Raw genomic sequence first — 15,142 nt, forward strand, 5'->3', positions numbered from 1 at the left:
TTACAACATACACACACTGATGAGAAAAGAACAGAGACTGAAGTCTTTAATATAGTTTCCTAACATGAGAAATGAGTCTCTCCTAAAGTGTTTGTCTTTGCACCGATCAATCTTGCATTCTGTGGCTACCTGCTACTGCTGGCTTGTTCAGACAAGAATAGGAGTGGTCTCCCTGAATATGGTGGAACATGGCAACAAAAGAAATGTACTTCTTGTGTCGCAAAACTACTCTGCTTTTATGTCCTGCAAACTGTACTGAAGCATGCAGTTTCAAAACTAAAGCATGTTATCCAAATGCATGCTGTGCACAACATATATACACAGAGGTTCTGTCTCATACTTTTTGCTGCTAGTTAACAGATCTGTAGTCTCCAAATTCTGTGCTGTAAGCAAGATTACATTACATTTTGATTACTTTTGATCTTTGGATTTTCTTTAAAAAAAAAAACAAACTCAAATTTTTGGAAGCTAACATATGAATTGTAATGAGCAAAAATCACTTGGATCCAATAACTTTTTTTTTTTCTAATTTACAGAGAAATTACAGATTTAAAAATATTCTAAATTGATTTTTATCAGAAACATCATTTGAAAAGATTAGGGGTAAAAAGGGATGCATAAGCTTCAGGAACAACAAACTGTTGCTTTATGCCAGGGATCTTTATGCCAGCTGTAGAAGAGTATATATGTGCAGCAGTGGTTACTGTAAAAAGAAAGCTAGTTGCAGTAGCACCCAGATCAGCTGCAATTTAGGTTTGCAAGAATTAATCAAAATTTTAAATTAAAAATGCCCTTTCTACCAAACTCAACTTTTCACAATACCAAATTGCATACAGCTAAAATGCCTTTAATACTAATTCTTTCCTTACAATGTGCTTGTACAATTCTGTGTGTCCCACCAAGAACAGGCTGTCTTTTGGTTCTCGCCTCCTGGTGGCTCTAACTTATGTGGCCTCAATGTTTCCCTGCTATCTATTACATTGCTGCAGAGGATGTGAGCTTTCACTGAATGATGAACGGGTGCCTTTCCACATGTGTCATGCCTTAGTCTGTTCTGAGCCTGGCTGGTATGAAAGAAGAAGATGATGTGGATGAGTGGCCTTATGTATAATGGAGATGGGGAGAAATTCTTGTCACAGAAAATGCATTTACTAACATTTTAAAAACATGTAGTGTCAGGACATCATTCTGCCTTTAACTCTGGCAAAGTTGCAATTAGGATTCTACCTACAAAGGCTTTTTTTGATTGATTGTTTTTTTAATATGGGCCAGCGAATGTATTTTATGTGACAGCTCTGTGTGTGTGTGTATTTTATGACAGCTTTTTCTATGTGCCTGTGTTGGGTTGTGTGTTAGGTTTTGTTTTGTTTACTACTACAGAAGTAACCACCTGCTAGCTAACCTGTTAGTATAGTTGCAGAGAGTTTTTTCCCTACCTTTCTCCAGTATCAGCTTAGAAATAACTCAGCCAGTTCTCTGCAGTGCAACATCCTGGGCAGGTGGGTTTAGTCTATTTTCTACTAGATAGTTTTCCTATAAATATCCAATTACCATTTGCAATTTGACCCAGCTGATCAGAAAGAGTTGCTCAGACAATTAACATGGTTTCTGAAGGTAGATCCTTTGCAGCTGGACAGAGTTGTCTTGAGCAGGATAGGATGGCAGGTAGCCTTTGCTGATGCTGTTTCTGCAGGACCTCCACATTCTGCAACCCAAAGGCAAGAAAAGCTGCTCTAACACTCCTTTGTGGCTTGTCAGCTTTTGCCTCTAAAGGTGAGCAGTCTTCAGCACGCTGTTAATTAAGAGAAAGCAACTCCCCTGGGCTGTACATGAACCACTGCATATGCCCTCAGCACACGCCTCCTGCGCTAATGATTGTGTCAAAGCGCTTCCTAGCAGTTGCGTGAAGGGGTCTCTGGGGAGGGCTGCTGGTGTGCAAACTGCTGGGCTTCAAAGCAAATCTACAAAAAAGTACTTCGATGTCTTTATGCAAACACAAATTATCATAGCAGAAGACATTTGCATGGAATAATGGGATGGAAGATGACTATTCTGTGTAGCTATGAACATCCTGGAATCACTTTTGCTTTTTTTTCTGCCTTTTTTTTGAAATGTATCACTACAGTAGAGTGCCACAAAATTTAGCAGAATGCGTTTTTACACAGTTCTCAGAATCTTATTTATCTGGCATCATAAAATGGTGCAATATTATCTGTGTCACGAACATCTGTGTATGTTCAGTGTGATTCCTATTGACGTATTAGCTATGAAAAGGAAAGGCATGAGGAGAAAGTGAGATTTAATCTTAGGTGAGCTTCAATAGATGAAGGGCATTAGTTATGTCTGAATCTGCTGCAGCATGGAGTCCCACAGAGCGTGTACTGCAGGTGTTGCAAGTGAACATCACCAAGACCTGGGCACTTCTCTCTTCCTGCCAGCAGCCACAGCCTTGGGGACCACAGCCTGCAGCTGCCTCGTGGGCAATCACTTGAGAGTTTCTTCTACATAGCAGCATGCTGAGGCCATGTGTGTTACTGGTATTGGTCACATACCTTCTGTTGCAGCACCCGATTTTGCTCCCTCGGTGCCTCTCTCTCTCACGTGGGTTGAGCTGCACCTGCTCCACATTAAGGTTAGTCCTGAGCTCTGTGCATCTGGGCTTATGCTGAAGCAGATGTAATGCAGGAACCCTTTTGTGATGCCAGTCCCATGAGCAAAGGATTAGACACACTTCTTTACGTACGCTGGAGAGGTTTTCGGGTTTACTTTTTTTAGCTTATTTTTCAAGATTTGTTTGTTTATCCTTCCAAACCAGGACATTTTTTTGCAATAAAATCCAATACTAGGAGGTACTAAAATTCTGTAAAAATCCAATAAAGTTATGGATGGAACAAGCAGGTGCTTACTTAAAAGGACACTAATGAAAAACATTCACTGCATTCCTAAGTTTGTTTCTTTTTAGATTGTGCTTTATTAGTTTCCAGTGCTTTTTCTTCTGTTAGTTTTAACTGCGCTATAGTTCTAGCTTCCCAGAATGAGGCAATGATGAAGCCCACAATGGAAATATTTACCCTGCTGACAGTGTGTTCTGTTCACAGAGAGTGCAAAATCCAGTAGCTACTTCAGAACAGTTTTGCTATCAGTCAGACACATGGGTTTTCTGTCAGATGCTTGTTGAAGGTGTTCACGTATCTGAGGGCAAATAGATACCCAGTCTATCTCGTTATTATTGAGCTGCTGGCTCTCATGCAGGCACATTGCTTGTTATTAAAAACCATAGATATTGTCAGAAAAACAAATTTGCATTGAAGTATTTGGGAGTTTTTATCATTGGTTCCTGAAGAAGTCAGGATTTTATTTTTTAAGCAGGAGTCATTTAGATTCAGTTTTATTGAGAATATTTCTGTTCAGTATTGCTTTTTGTCAGACTTTTATTTTTACATAAAAAAGCTAGTTTACATTGCAATAATTCAAGTTTAATATTAAACGGTAACTGTTGTTACTATCTAGATTCTTAATGACACAGGCCTGAAAGCAGAAAGCTTGTGAGAGAGAAGCTATTTGTAGTATTAAAAAGCATATCTTCACTGGTCATGCAGCTAGAACGTGAAGACAGATTAATAAATATACTCTGGATATGGTGGTTTATTGCATATTATTAGAGAGTTCTTCTTGGCCAAGCTAGTTGGAGATGTTTGAGGTTTTTCGTTTGCTTGTAATTTGCTTTGAGGTTAAGATTCAGATGATAAACACAAGTAGATCTGAGCTGCAGGTTTTGAGATGTGGGTTTTTGATTCATCAGTTCCTGTTGTTCTCCCATTGGCATTATTGAAAAATAGTCATTAATAGTTTGCATGACAGGATCATATTAATGATTTTTTTAATAATTAAACTTAGATGAACAATTAATTTTATTTATCCACTATTTATCTACTAGGTGTATGTATGTATACGTACACATGCATACATAAATAAAAAAGCAGCTGTATGCTCATTAGACTTCCTATTATGCGTAGCCTTGCTAGCCAAAGAGCAGTTAATTACAGCATAGACTTGCAGGGCTACCTCAGAGTCTGCCTAAGTAATGAGGAATAGTGATATAAAATTTGTTCTTCTAACATTTTCTCCAGTTTTCTTGTAAAAATCAGTAAGAGGTAGGGCATCTCACACCCTTCTAGGAAACTACTGTATGTTCCTTGATGATTTCATTTAGAGGCATGTTTTTTGTAGGTCAGGATTTTGGTTTAGTTATGTCACTCTTCAAATTTCTGAAGGATATAAAGATGCCTCCTGAATTGCTCTTTTCTGTAGATATTTCTTAGTTAATCTACAAAGATCTCTTTGATCTTTTTTCTCCTGTTTTTCAGTTCCCACTCATTTTCTGACTTATTTTCATCTGAAAACCTTCCATATTCCCCCAAGAATATGATTCACAAAGTAATAAATTGCTTAAGTGTAATTGCATGAGTCTTCCTGTTCTGACTTCATATAAGCACTGATTTCAACCTTTCAGATAGCTTGTATTGCCATATCTTGCATGTTTTACCAAGTTTCCCTGCATGCCAGGTAAATTCACTGGTTTACAGTGCCTGTCAGTGGAGATGCACTTGTTTGCTTGCAGATCAGGCAGGCTTCTCAGGTTCTCTCTCAGCAGCAGAACATTGTTTCATCAAGGTATTTATTCCTCTCTTTTCTAGCAGGCCATAAACTTTCAGAGAACCCTCAGTAGAGTAGATACTCTGGTTGCAAAAGTCTGTTTGCAGCCTGCTGGGACCTATTTGGCTTAGTGTTTACACTAATGAACTTAGCACAGGAAAGTAGGAGCATGGAGGAAATTTCACTGATGATGTGAAGCTGAGCAACCAAACTGATACGGTAGAGGCTGGCAGTTTAATACAGTAAGACCTAGATGTTCCTGAGCCCTGGATTAGTATAAGACAAAATTAAATTATTCAAAGTGCAGGATCACATATGCAGGAGTTGCTAGCAACATTTTAGCTGTAAAAGCCTGTTAGGTTGTCTGCCAAAATGAAACGATGAGGAAGAGGGCTCTAATGTGCTAGTTAATCATGCAAAGACTGAACCACTTACTATGAAAATATAAATGCAATCCCAGGATGTACCAGAAGTAATTCTAATAGAGGCGCACAGCCTTATGGAAAAAATAACGCATCAAAACCCTGGTAGGTTCTCCTCTGTAACACTGCATGCAGTTATTGCCACCCACATTCCTAAAAGGTAAATTTTGTGGCCACATGGTAACAGACTTAACGCTCGCCATGCAAAAGGACAGTTAAAGAACAGAATATTTTGACTTTTGCAAAAGGAAGGCTGTGAGGGAGAGCATGATTGTGGTTTTCATTCTCACCTGATGTACTTTTAGACAGCAGATACCTGTGCTGAAGTTAGCAGCCGTGCTACCACACAAAAAAGTAAACAGCCTGACCATGCTTTCTGAAGCGAGTGCTGGAGCACCCTGAGTGTAAAAACCAGAGCAGAGGAGATGGGGAGGGCACAAGGAGACATGTCATACAGGGTGGCACAGGGCTCATGTCACTGGCAGGGCTGGCCTTGGCTGTGGAGGCAGCTCCAGCTCCTGATGTGGCTTTGCAGAGCCTCGTGGGCTGACAGCACAGCTTTAGGTCTGCTCTCTCTGTGGAGTTGCAGGGCTCTGTCTTTGCATCGCTCTGCCTGAGCACCTTTGTGTGTTGGATCAAGCCTTCTTGCATCTTTGGGGCTGAGTTACTAATTTCCCCGCACCTCTGGGGATCCCACAGGGGCCCGTGTGGAGTCTGCTTGGTCCAGCACAGCAAGAGGGCTCCCACGTGAGGCTCATATGCCTGAGCTGAGCCTGTGAGCAAAAACTGGGAGCGCTGGTCCTCTGTCCCCTGGCACTTGTGCAAAGACATTGTTGAGGCTCCAGAGGTGAATTATTGCGGAGCCAAGCAGAGTCTGGCAAGGGCTGTGAATTTGAGCTCAAAGCTTCACAAAAGCAGCTCCAGCTGTTCCCAGTGAAGTGTTGGCCCTTGAAGCCAGAGTGCTGCATCCACGTGATGCGGCCTTTTGTAGCAGCTCCGTGCTTGAGCTGTTCTTTGTCTGGTGTGGATAATCCACAGCACCTGGGTGTGCTGCCTGCAGAGCTGTAACTGTGTTTTTTAGGTGCATTTGATCCATATTTGAAAGGATTTATGGGACATCTGTGGTTGCAGGTTGATTTATTGAGCGCAAAGGTCATTTCAGGTGTCCTCTTCTGCTCCCCCTGCCCCCAAAATGCTTCTGCACATTGGGTAGAGGGGTCTGAACATCTTTTCACCTGGAGCAGAGAATTTTTAGTTTGATACCTGTCATTTTCAGGCTGCTGGATAAGAGAAGTGTTGGATTATTATTTTTTTCCCTCAAAGTTCCTTATAACTTCTTTCTCTCCCCCTAATACCCACTTTCCCACATTTCTATTATGCGATGGCAAAGACCCTTTACTTCCAAAGGTGAAGTGAGGAAAAAAGAATCTGACATGGTGCTCTGTATCTGGAAATAGCGAGAATACAGGAAAGAAACAGTGTGATGCTCTTGAGTACGCAGTTGAGCTGGTAGGATATGAAAGAGTTAAATCTCTGGTTTTCTTAACTTGCATTTACAAGAATTTGGCCTTAGGCAATTAGTTTCTGTTGAAGAATGGTTTTGTTGATATGCTGCCATCATCTCTAGAATTTCAAAAGATTTTTACATTAATATTATATCTGCCCTACAGGTTATTCTGAAGAAAGGAAATTTACAGTCTTAGACAAAAACCTTTCAGTGGGTTGTCTGTCTGCTTTTTTCATCCTCCTTCTTCTGTAGGGAGAGGCTTAATCAAGTTATACCTAATCTATGTCTCTCTAACAAGTGTGTTAAACATGTACGTTCAAAGGTAGTCTTGAATACACACAGCTAACTAATAAAAGCCAAAAATGTTCTTTCTTTAACAGGGCAGTTCAGAGAGCTGACTTGTATCTGACAGCACTGCAGTCTTTTCTCCAGGCTCCACAAGACCTCTTATCTTCTGACCAAAGACCTGACTAAATTCTTCTTAGACTCTCTTGTCCATAGGGTCCAACAGGTGCAACTGCCTCCATCCATACGCATTTCAGTTGCAGCTTGTCTCCGCTGTTCTAAGCAGCAATAAGAAATTTGAACCTAAATTCGGGGCATCATTTTGCACTGATCTTACAGAACTAGAAGTGCCAAGATGAGTGCTAAACTGAGAATTTGAATTGCAGAAGTGGGTGGTCTTTTTCAAATACCTTCAGGTTACATCATGTTTTAAGAGCAAGAGCACCAGATTTTAGCAGAAAGGCCGTTATTGATAGATTACCCTTGGGTTTGGTAAAAATTGTTTTCTTTATAAAATACATACTATAAAATATTTTCATGGAAAAAATGAGACATACTTCTAATTTGGAATAGTCATCTAAAAATTTCTGTCAGACTAGTTACAACACAGACTTTTCTTTTCTCAGCAATGTAATTAAGCAGTGCACATTTGGTAAAACAACTATTGTTTCTAAATTATCTACTGGGAAGTGATTTTCTTTGTTCTTTGTTCTTTGATATTTGATCTGAGGCAAGTTTTCTACTGTTGTCAATGGACAGACTTACAGGGTTCTTGTTCAAAGGATCTGTGTTTGTTCTTAGAAAGAAATGGGACAACTGTTTTTCATCTTCTTTGTATTTGTTCCTTTGATACTTAAATGGCTCAACTTTCATTGTATTAATATCCAAAATAAGGAAAAACCTTTATGCTTGTGCTAGTTTTACCATGTTCCATTATTGCAATTTCTGCACAAGAAGTATTTCTTTTAGCATGTGATCGATCTATTTATTTCTTTTCAGTGGCTTTCAGTTTTATTTGGACTCTCACAGGGAAATTCACTTCTATTTCCTCCAGGGCAGAGTAAACCCACTACCAGGATCAAGAGAGATACAAAATTCAAGTAAAATTAGTTCTTGGTCTCGGAAGGTTGATTTGAGCATGCTAGAAGTAGAAAATGAGTCACACTAATCATATCCTTTAAGGCAGGGAACTCCATAAATTTGATAAACTGGGATCTACTTCATCAGTTAATTAAAAAAAAAAAAAGTTTTATAGAAATCATTAAACATCAAGAAATTAAAATTACTATGCACTAAGAGCAAAAAACAGAAAGGTTTTGATAAATTAAGCCTTCTGTTTTGTTAAATCTTCAGAGTAAATATTGTGCGTGTGATAGAGTACTTTTAACTAGCTTGTGTTCAGGTACACGGATTCGTTGACCTAATTAAAAGCATTCCATTGGAATGAGTGAAATACTTGGAATATAAATACAGTGTATGTTTCTAGTGTATATTTCTGTGCAACACTGTTTTGTATCTTTGGTACAGTAAAATAGTCACAGGTTTTTCCCCTCGCATTCTCTTCTGACTGTAGGTAAGACTTAAGAAAATATGTTTCTGTGATCTATTTCAAACTGAGAGAGGGTAGGGACCCTAGCTTAAGCTTGGTGAATATGTTTCTGATCTTAGTCACAGCTTTGATTATTTATCAATCTTTACATCTTCTAAAATATTTTGATATGCAAGAGACTATTTTTGCTGTCATCACTGAAATTACCTGCTTTCTCTTGCCTTTTTAGATAATCCAAATTTGACATAAACTACTTGTGTTCAATCTAGAATTCAATCAGAATAAGTCTGAGTTTCACATAATTTCAATTTTAGATATTTCAGATGCAAAACGTAGATTCCACTTTCATACAATCTGTATAATAATCTTACAGCTTAATTCAGGAAATATTTACAAGCATTACCTGGACATTTACAGGACGTTTGTCTCATGTTTGTCTTTTGAAAGAAATATAAAAACAATTGTTTAAAGATCTTAATTTTAGAGCTCAATATTATTAATGTCAAATGTGATTAGATATTTCTTCATACTTTCGAGCTAATTCTCAACTATTCTAATCCAGTCTTAGTCAACTATTTATGCTTTGGTTTGAAACTCTTTAATTCTCTATGCTATGGTTTTCAAGTCCTTACTCCAAAAAATAAAATAGAAAGTTCAAGGTTCACAGCAGAGTATTATAATACTTAAGGTTTGTGATATTAGTTACATTAACAATGGATACTAGTCACTAAAGAAGCTGAAGTCTGATTTAAAAACAAACAAACAAAACACGATGCAAAATTAAAGAAATACTTGGATCCCTCTTAATTAGTGCTTTTTGAAATGCAGCTCCTGTGTCAGTAGAGTTGGAAGTGTTGGCACTAATTCTTGTTTATTCGAGGCCTGATTTAACTGTGTCACAACGCTGTGTTTGCTGCATGGGTGGAGTGTAAAGACCCTTAAAAGCCTTCAAAGATTTTATTTGTGGGTGGGGTTTTTTTGGTCTTTTGAAGTTAGAAAAATAATTTCTGTCGTAGTGTGGAAGGAAAACTCTTGTAGGACAGGACCTCATATACTAGTTAGAGCTGTTCCTTAAATCTAGATGAGTTACCTTCCAGCGACTAGCTATCGTGTTTGACCAAGCCACTGAGCTGCTCTGTAATTAGTTTTCTCTGGTGGAAAAAAAATCTGATGTTCATTGGAAAGGAACTTCTAAAGACTTGTAAAGTGTACAGATGCCTCGATAAATGTGCATATTTTTTTGTCACAACTGAAGACAGTGTTAGAGCTGGAGTCATCTGTTGCATCCTTCCATCCTTTAGGATATGGAGCAATATGCAATGGGATACAATTTAAATGATTTTAATAAATTCATAATTCAGGTTAGTTTATTAGTTAGTTCATAAATTTCAGATTGTATTCATCAGCAAAGCTTTTGATGCTTTTTCTTGCAGCATTCAAGTGTCTTAGTTGGGCTATTAGTTTGGATGAGTGGGTAGCTCAGAGGGTAAAAGACACAGTTGGATGGTTGGCCTCAGAGGTTGTGGGTTTTGGGGCCTGCTCTACCTTGTGGCCAGTAGGTAACAAGTGGAGTCTGCAGGGATCTGTCCTGAACCTGTCCCGTTAAACAACTTTTGCAGTGACCTGCAGCAGCCAACACAGTGCACGCAAATTTACAGATGGCAGCAGACCGGGGGACATGGGCAGGCTGGAGGAGTGGTGGGCCTGCAGTAACTTCACAAAACAGCAAGAACAAATGCCAAGTCCTGCTCATGGGAAAGAAGAGCCCCTGGCAGGGATGCAGGCTGGGAACAAAGGGGCTGGGGGTAGAGCAACTCTGTGGGAAAGGCCTTGGGGGTGCTGGCAGGCTGCAAGGTGCCCAGAGAGGCTGTGCTATCTCCATCCTTGGAGCTTGGCAAGACTGAACCAGTCAAAATCCCGAGCGTTCCTGTTGGACCTTGTGGCTGAGCCTGCTTTGAGCCAGAAGTAGGACTTAAAGATGTCCTGAGGTCCCTGTTCAACCTGAAATATCATATCCTGTGATTTCATGATAATTTATTTATTCGATTTCATATTTTAATTTAGATTTAAAATTTACCTTTGCTCTTTAATTTACATGTCTAAAATGTTACAGGCCTAATCTATTCAGAGAGTTACCCTAAATTCAGCTAGCACTTACTGTGCCTGTGTTTATGTGTGTGTGTGTGTGCATGTTGTTTTAGTGTTCAGTTAAAAAAAAAAAAAAGTCTCAGCCTTAACCAAGTTCACATTTCAAAAATAATTGTTATATCACAAATATTATTTGCATCTCTGTGCTAATTACTAGTTTCTTTTGTGCTCATTTCTTGTGTAAACTTGTATATGATTAATATACTTTTTGTTTCAACAGAGGGAGAATATATCAAGATGTTCATGCGGGGTCGACCAATCACAATGTTCATTCCTTCTGATGTAGAAAATTATGATGATATTAGGACAGAGCTGCCTCCTGAGAAGTTAAAACTGGAGTGGGTGTATCCTTGATATCAGTAACTATTTTTTTTTTTTTTGTCTTGCCATGCCTTTCTTCTCTGTATCAGCCTTGTGTCTTCTCTGTTCAGTGACAATTTACTTGGGAGGGGATATTAACAGGAGAAAAAAAAAACTATGCACATAAGTGCAATTCTTTGCACTACTTCTGTTTTGGCTCTGAAATGAAGTGGTTGATTTCTTGGACAGTCATTTACATTAAATATATTAAATAAATCAAATATATCATATGAAGAAGTGAGTTGGTATGTGGCTGACGGCAGTTCTTCAGACTTAGTAGATCAGAAGTTCATAAGAGACATGCTTCTGCACACATTTGGGTCTTCCCATCACCCCCCTCTCATCTCTGCAGATTCTTCCTGTAAGCTGTGATTATATAATTTTTTTAGTCCTCCAGTAGAATAACAGGTCTAGACAGCACTCAAATTGGTGTAATAATCCCAGGTTTGATCCTTCTGATCTTGCTGAAAGCAAGAAGATTTTTATAAACGTTGATGATGCGCTGTCATATATCAGGATATGTACAGACAGGGTCTCCCCATACCTCCATTCGTGTATGTGCATAAGGCATGTATTTTAAGCCACCCTTTGTTACTCAGTTAAGGAAAGACGATTTCTCTATTATTTTCTCTGCTTTTATTAACTTTTAGATGTTTGAAATCAATGATATTGTGTATTCAGTTGTGAAAAAGCAGCTGTGGAGCTAGCGTCCTCTGAACTTTGGAGACAGATTGTGAAAGCTTAGACCATAAAAGAAGAATGTTTTATTTTAAAAGTCTGGTTGGAAAGAAAACTGAGCTCTTACTCAGGCTTTGCAAAGTTGTGGTGATCTTCTTTCCTACTGTCACCACTGTTGGGTGCTGATGCTGGCACTCATATGACCATGAAGTAATGGGTTGGGTCAGTTGCTGATCTGGCTGAAATGCAATCTTTTTTTGTGGAGTTAACTTTCAGCGGGATCAACTCATTAATTTGATTTTTCCCACAAACATGCAGGGGCTAGGATCAACACACTAGAGGAAGGGCCAACCTACTGTTTCAGCAGCAGTGAGGAGTTTGGACTGATGAAAACTGATCATGAAATCATACCCTCAGTTAAGTAGGTGCAAATCCCTATGTGGACACATTTATTTAATGTCCAAGGACCTTAAGTTCAGGTTAAATCAGTTTCCTGCTGTGGGCTAATTAAAGTGAAATAAATCTAGTCTAAACAAATTGTCCACATGTTTTTGGAATCTGTTTAAGGAAATGTCATTCTAAATCAGACTGCTATATTTCTGGCTATAGGATATCTTTTGGATATAATGTTGAAGAAAACAATGAGGAAAAAGCAGTAAAATTTCTGAGGGAGTACTGCTGATCCATATGACATTGAACAAAATTGGCCTTCAGTTTTGGAGACATGAAGTTCCAGCAGCAGATCATGTACTTTGTGTACAGGCTTAGAAAAGCTGAGAAATCTGCAAGCCTGCCATAACTGCCAAATGTAATGGCAGATTGAAGATTGTACACTTTATTAACAAGGTATGGGGCCAGTGATTCACAGAGTATTTTAATAATGTCAGTGTTTCGCAACTGAAAGGTTAATGGAGTGTTGAATAATTCAGCTGGTAAGCTTTGTTTTGAAGACCTTTTAATTCTCCAGCAATTGCCTTCTGGATGGTTGTTTGTAATTGGGCTTTCCTTTGATATTACCATCCTGGAGGATGCTGTTTACAGGCTAGCTGATGAACCATGAGGATAAACAACTTCAAGGCAAGAACAGAGGCAAAAGATTGTGTGGTAGGGTTTTTGGTCTTTGTTGTTGTGTGGGGAGGTGGGGGTGGAATTTTCTTTTTAGATGAGCTGTGTCCTGTGGGTGTTTTCAACGACTGATACCTGGTACTGTAGATTCAACAGAACACACTTTGCTTTTGTCTGCCCTGCAGATTACTGACAATTAAAGAAATACGTAAACAGCTTGGCAAGATGAAATAGTTCATGGGGAAATCTGAGCTGACTATCTCTGGTTCTTGAGTGATTTCCTGTAAATTTAGTTTGAGTATCCCTGCTTTGCAGTGCAATCTGGCTTACTGCATTTCAGAACTGGTTAAAGAATATCAGGCATTCCTACTAAGAGGGAAATGGCCTGCTCTAGAAGCTACAGAGATCACTGTCAGTGCTGCTGTTGATAGGCAGTGACTTTTTAGCCTCTTTCTTCCAGTGTAAAGTAGCTCAGTTTCTACAAGGGAATTTCTGACTTCCCTTTATAAGCTTATTTTTAACACTGGTGCTCTTCTTTCTAAGAATAATTCAAGTCAGTGGTAATGATACTATTGAATGCTGTTGTACAGCAGATCACTTTCCATGGGGGCCTTGGCTATTTTTACCATATTAAAAATAAAACAAACAAACAAACAAAACTAAAAGCTGTTAAGTATATCATTTTTTTTGGTGACAAAACAGTCCAAACCTTCACAATACTAAGACTGAATTTCCTTCAGCCTTATTGAAACATGTCTTACTGAAAGATAAACATTGAAATTTAGTGGAAATTAAGCATCAAAGTTGTATTGCTGTTTCTCCTGCAGAGAGATGATCCATCATTGTATTAATGTATCTCTGCTCTCTTGTTCTGAGAGTGCGGAGAAGGAAAGAGCTGCTGTGGAGCAGCAACACCTCTTGTTTTTTCTCAAGATGCCTGGGATGGAGCATGAAGAAAGCAAAAAATTCTCTCACAAAATAGGTTGTTGCTTTACATGCTCCTAGAAAATGCAGCCACTCTTTGGTACATTGTTATGTAGGAGGGTGAAGGAAAGGAATGGACTGAGAAAACAAAACTGTTTTTTGCAACCTCATGAATGCCAGAGCTTAACAGAGGGTGCCAAAATATGTAACCGTAGCTTCACATGGTAAATGTCTGAGATGAAACGATGGATGTTCAAAGATGACGATCACAAGAAATCCTTATCAATACATTGCCTATTATATACAGCAGATCAACAGCATCTGCCTTTCTCCTCTGAGATGCTATTTAGAATAGTGTTCTTCATGCTTCTGTATAGAAATAATATTTTCATTGGTTTATAGCCCGTCATTTCTGAAAGTTCACTGGTCTGGTTTATTTGTTCTGCTTTTGTAAAGGTCCATTCTAGAGGTGTTTTTTTTTGTTGTTGTTCCACTGGTGTTTGAAAGAGGAGAGGAAAATTTAGTGTGAAGGTAAATACTGATAAAGGAGAAACTGAAGCATCCTTTTTCCTGCTCTCAGCATTGTGTTGTATCAGCATCTCTCTTCACATCATTTGTTAAGCAAGCTTAGCTTCAGAGGAGCCATTGTGTTCTTCTGTAGTAAAGGGAAGACAGCAAGGTAGAAATCTGTTTTCTTTTCCTTACTCTAAAAAGACTTAATTGATAACTGAATGCAGTGTCCCTCTTTGAACCACTATTTATTTACATTATTTAATGAACATGTTTAATTTTGCAAGTGTTCTTGTGGTACAGTAGTCTTGTAGTTTGATGGGCTACAGGGACTACATCCCTGTAGTTTCAGGAACTACAAAAGAGGAAAGACCTATATTTGCTACTCATGTTGTGGGGCATTTTTTGGTTGTAGAGGGTGGAATTGAGTGGTATTTTTGTTAGAGAAGTAGTCCTTGTCCGAGAACAGAGGCCAGGCTGTCAAGCAAGGAGATTTTGGTTTAAATACTCCAAAACCTGCTCTACTGCACCTACTTTTAATTATGAGAGGGCCAGCTTAACCCATCCAGCTGTCTTCGTGTTGGTCTTTTACTTCATCCTATCTATCTCATTAACCAAGACCTTGGAATCCTTTACCTGAAGTTGCTTAAGGCATCTCCTGCTGTTCTAGGTATATTAGTTGGTACTAAAGTGGGAACCTCTCTCTGAAGAGTGCAGGACATAATGAGAAAATTTTTTATATATATATATATATATATATATATATGTATTTAAGGCTTCAAAGCTGCTGTCCAAGTCTGAGTGTTGATTTTGGTAGTAAACAGTGACCCTGAAACTGAAACACAGGCAGACAGCCACATTAATAGTCTAGATGAAGAAAATCACACCAGCTTCAAAGTCATATCAAGATACAGTTACATTTGATCAGTGCTAAACCATGTTTTGATTGCAGTGCATATAAAACTTCTGAATGTTGTTAGTGTCATGGTAGTTATACAGGTTTTCTACAAGAATCATCCCTTTTATGTATTTTGGGTT

The 15,142-nt window shown here is 38.7% G+C and overlaps 1 protein-coding gene across 10 annotated transcripts in view; it reads left to right on the forward strand.

The window, feature by feature from the left end:
* The window catches only part of EML4 (EMAP like 4), a 157,956-nt gene that overhangs the window by 109,672 nt on the left and 33,142 nt on the right, over positions 1–15,142 (forward strand). For all 10 annotated transcript variants that reach the window (XM_048057788.2, XM_013173885.3, XM_066993764.1 and 7 more), the window contains one exon: positions 10,788–10,911. In XM_048057788.2, the coding sequence (XP_047913745.1) occupies positions 10,788–10,911 (124 nt within the window). The remainder of the gene's footprint in view (positions 1–10,787; positions 10,912–15,142) is intronic.

The sequence above is a fragment of the Anser cygnoides genome, chromosome 3, assembly GCF_040182565.1.
Source record: "Anser cygnoides isolate HZ-2024a breed goose chromosome 3, Taihu_goose_T2T_genome, whole genome shotgun sequence".
Taxonomy (NCBI): domain Eukaryota; kingdom Metazoa; phylum Chordata; class Aves; order Anseriformes; family Anatidae; genus Anser; species Anser cygnoides.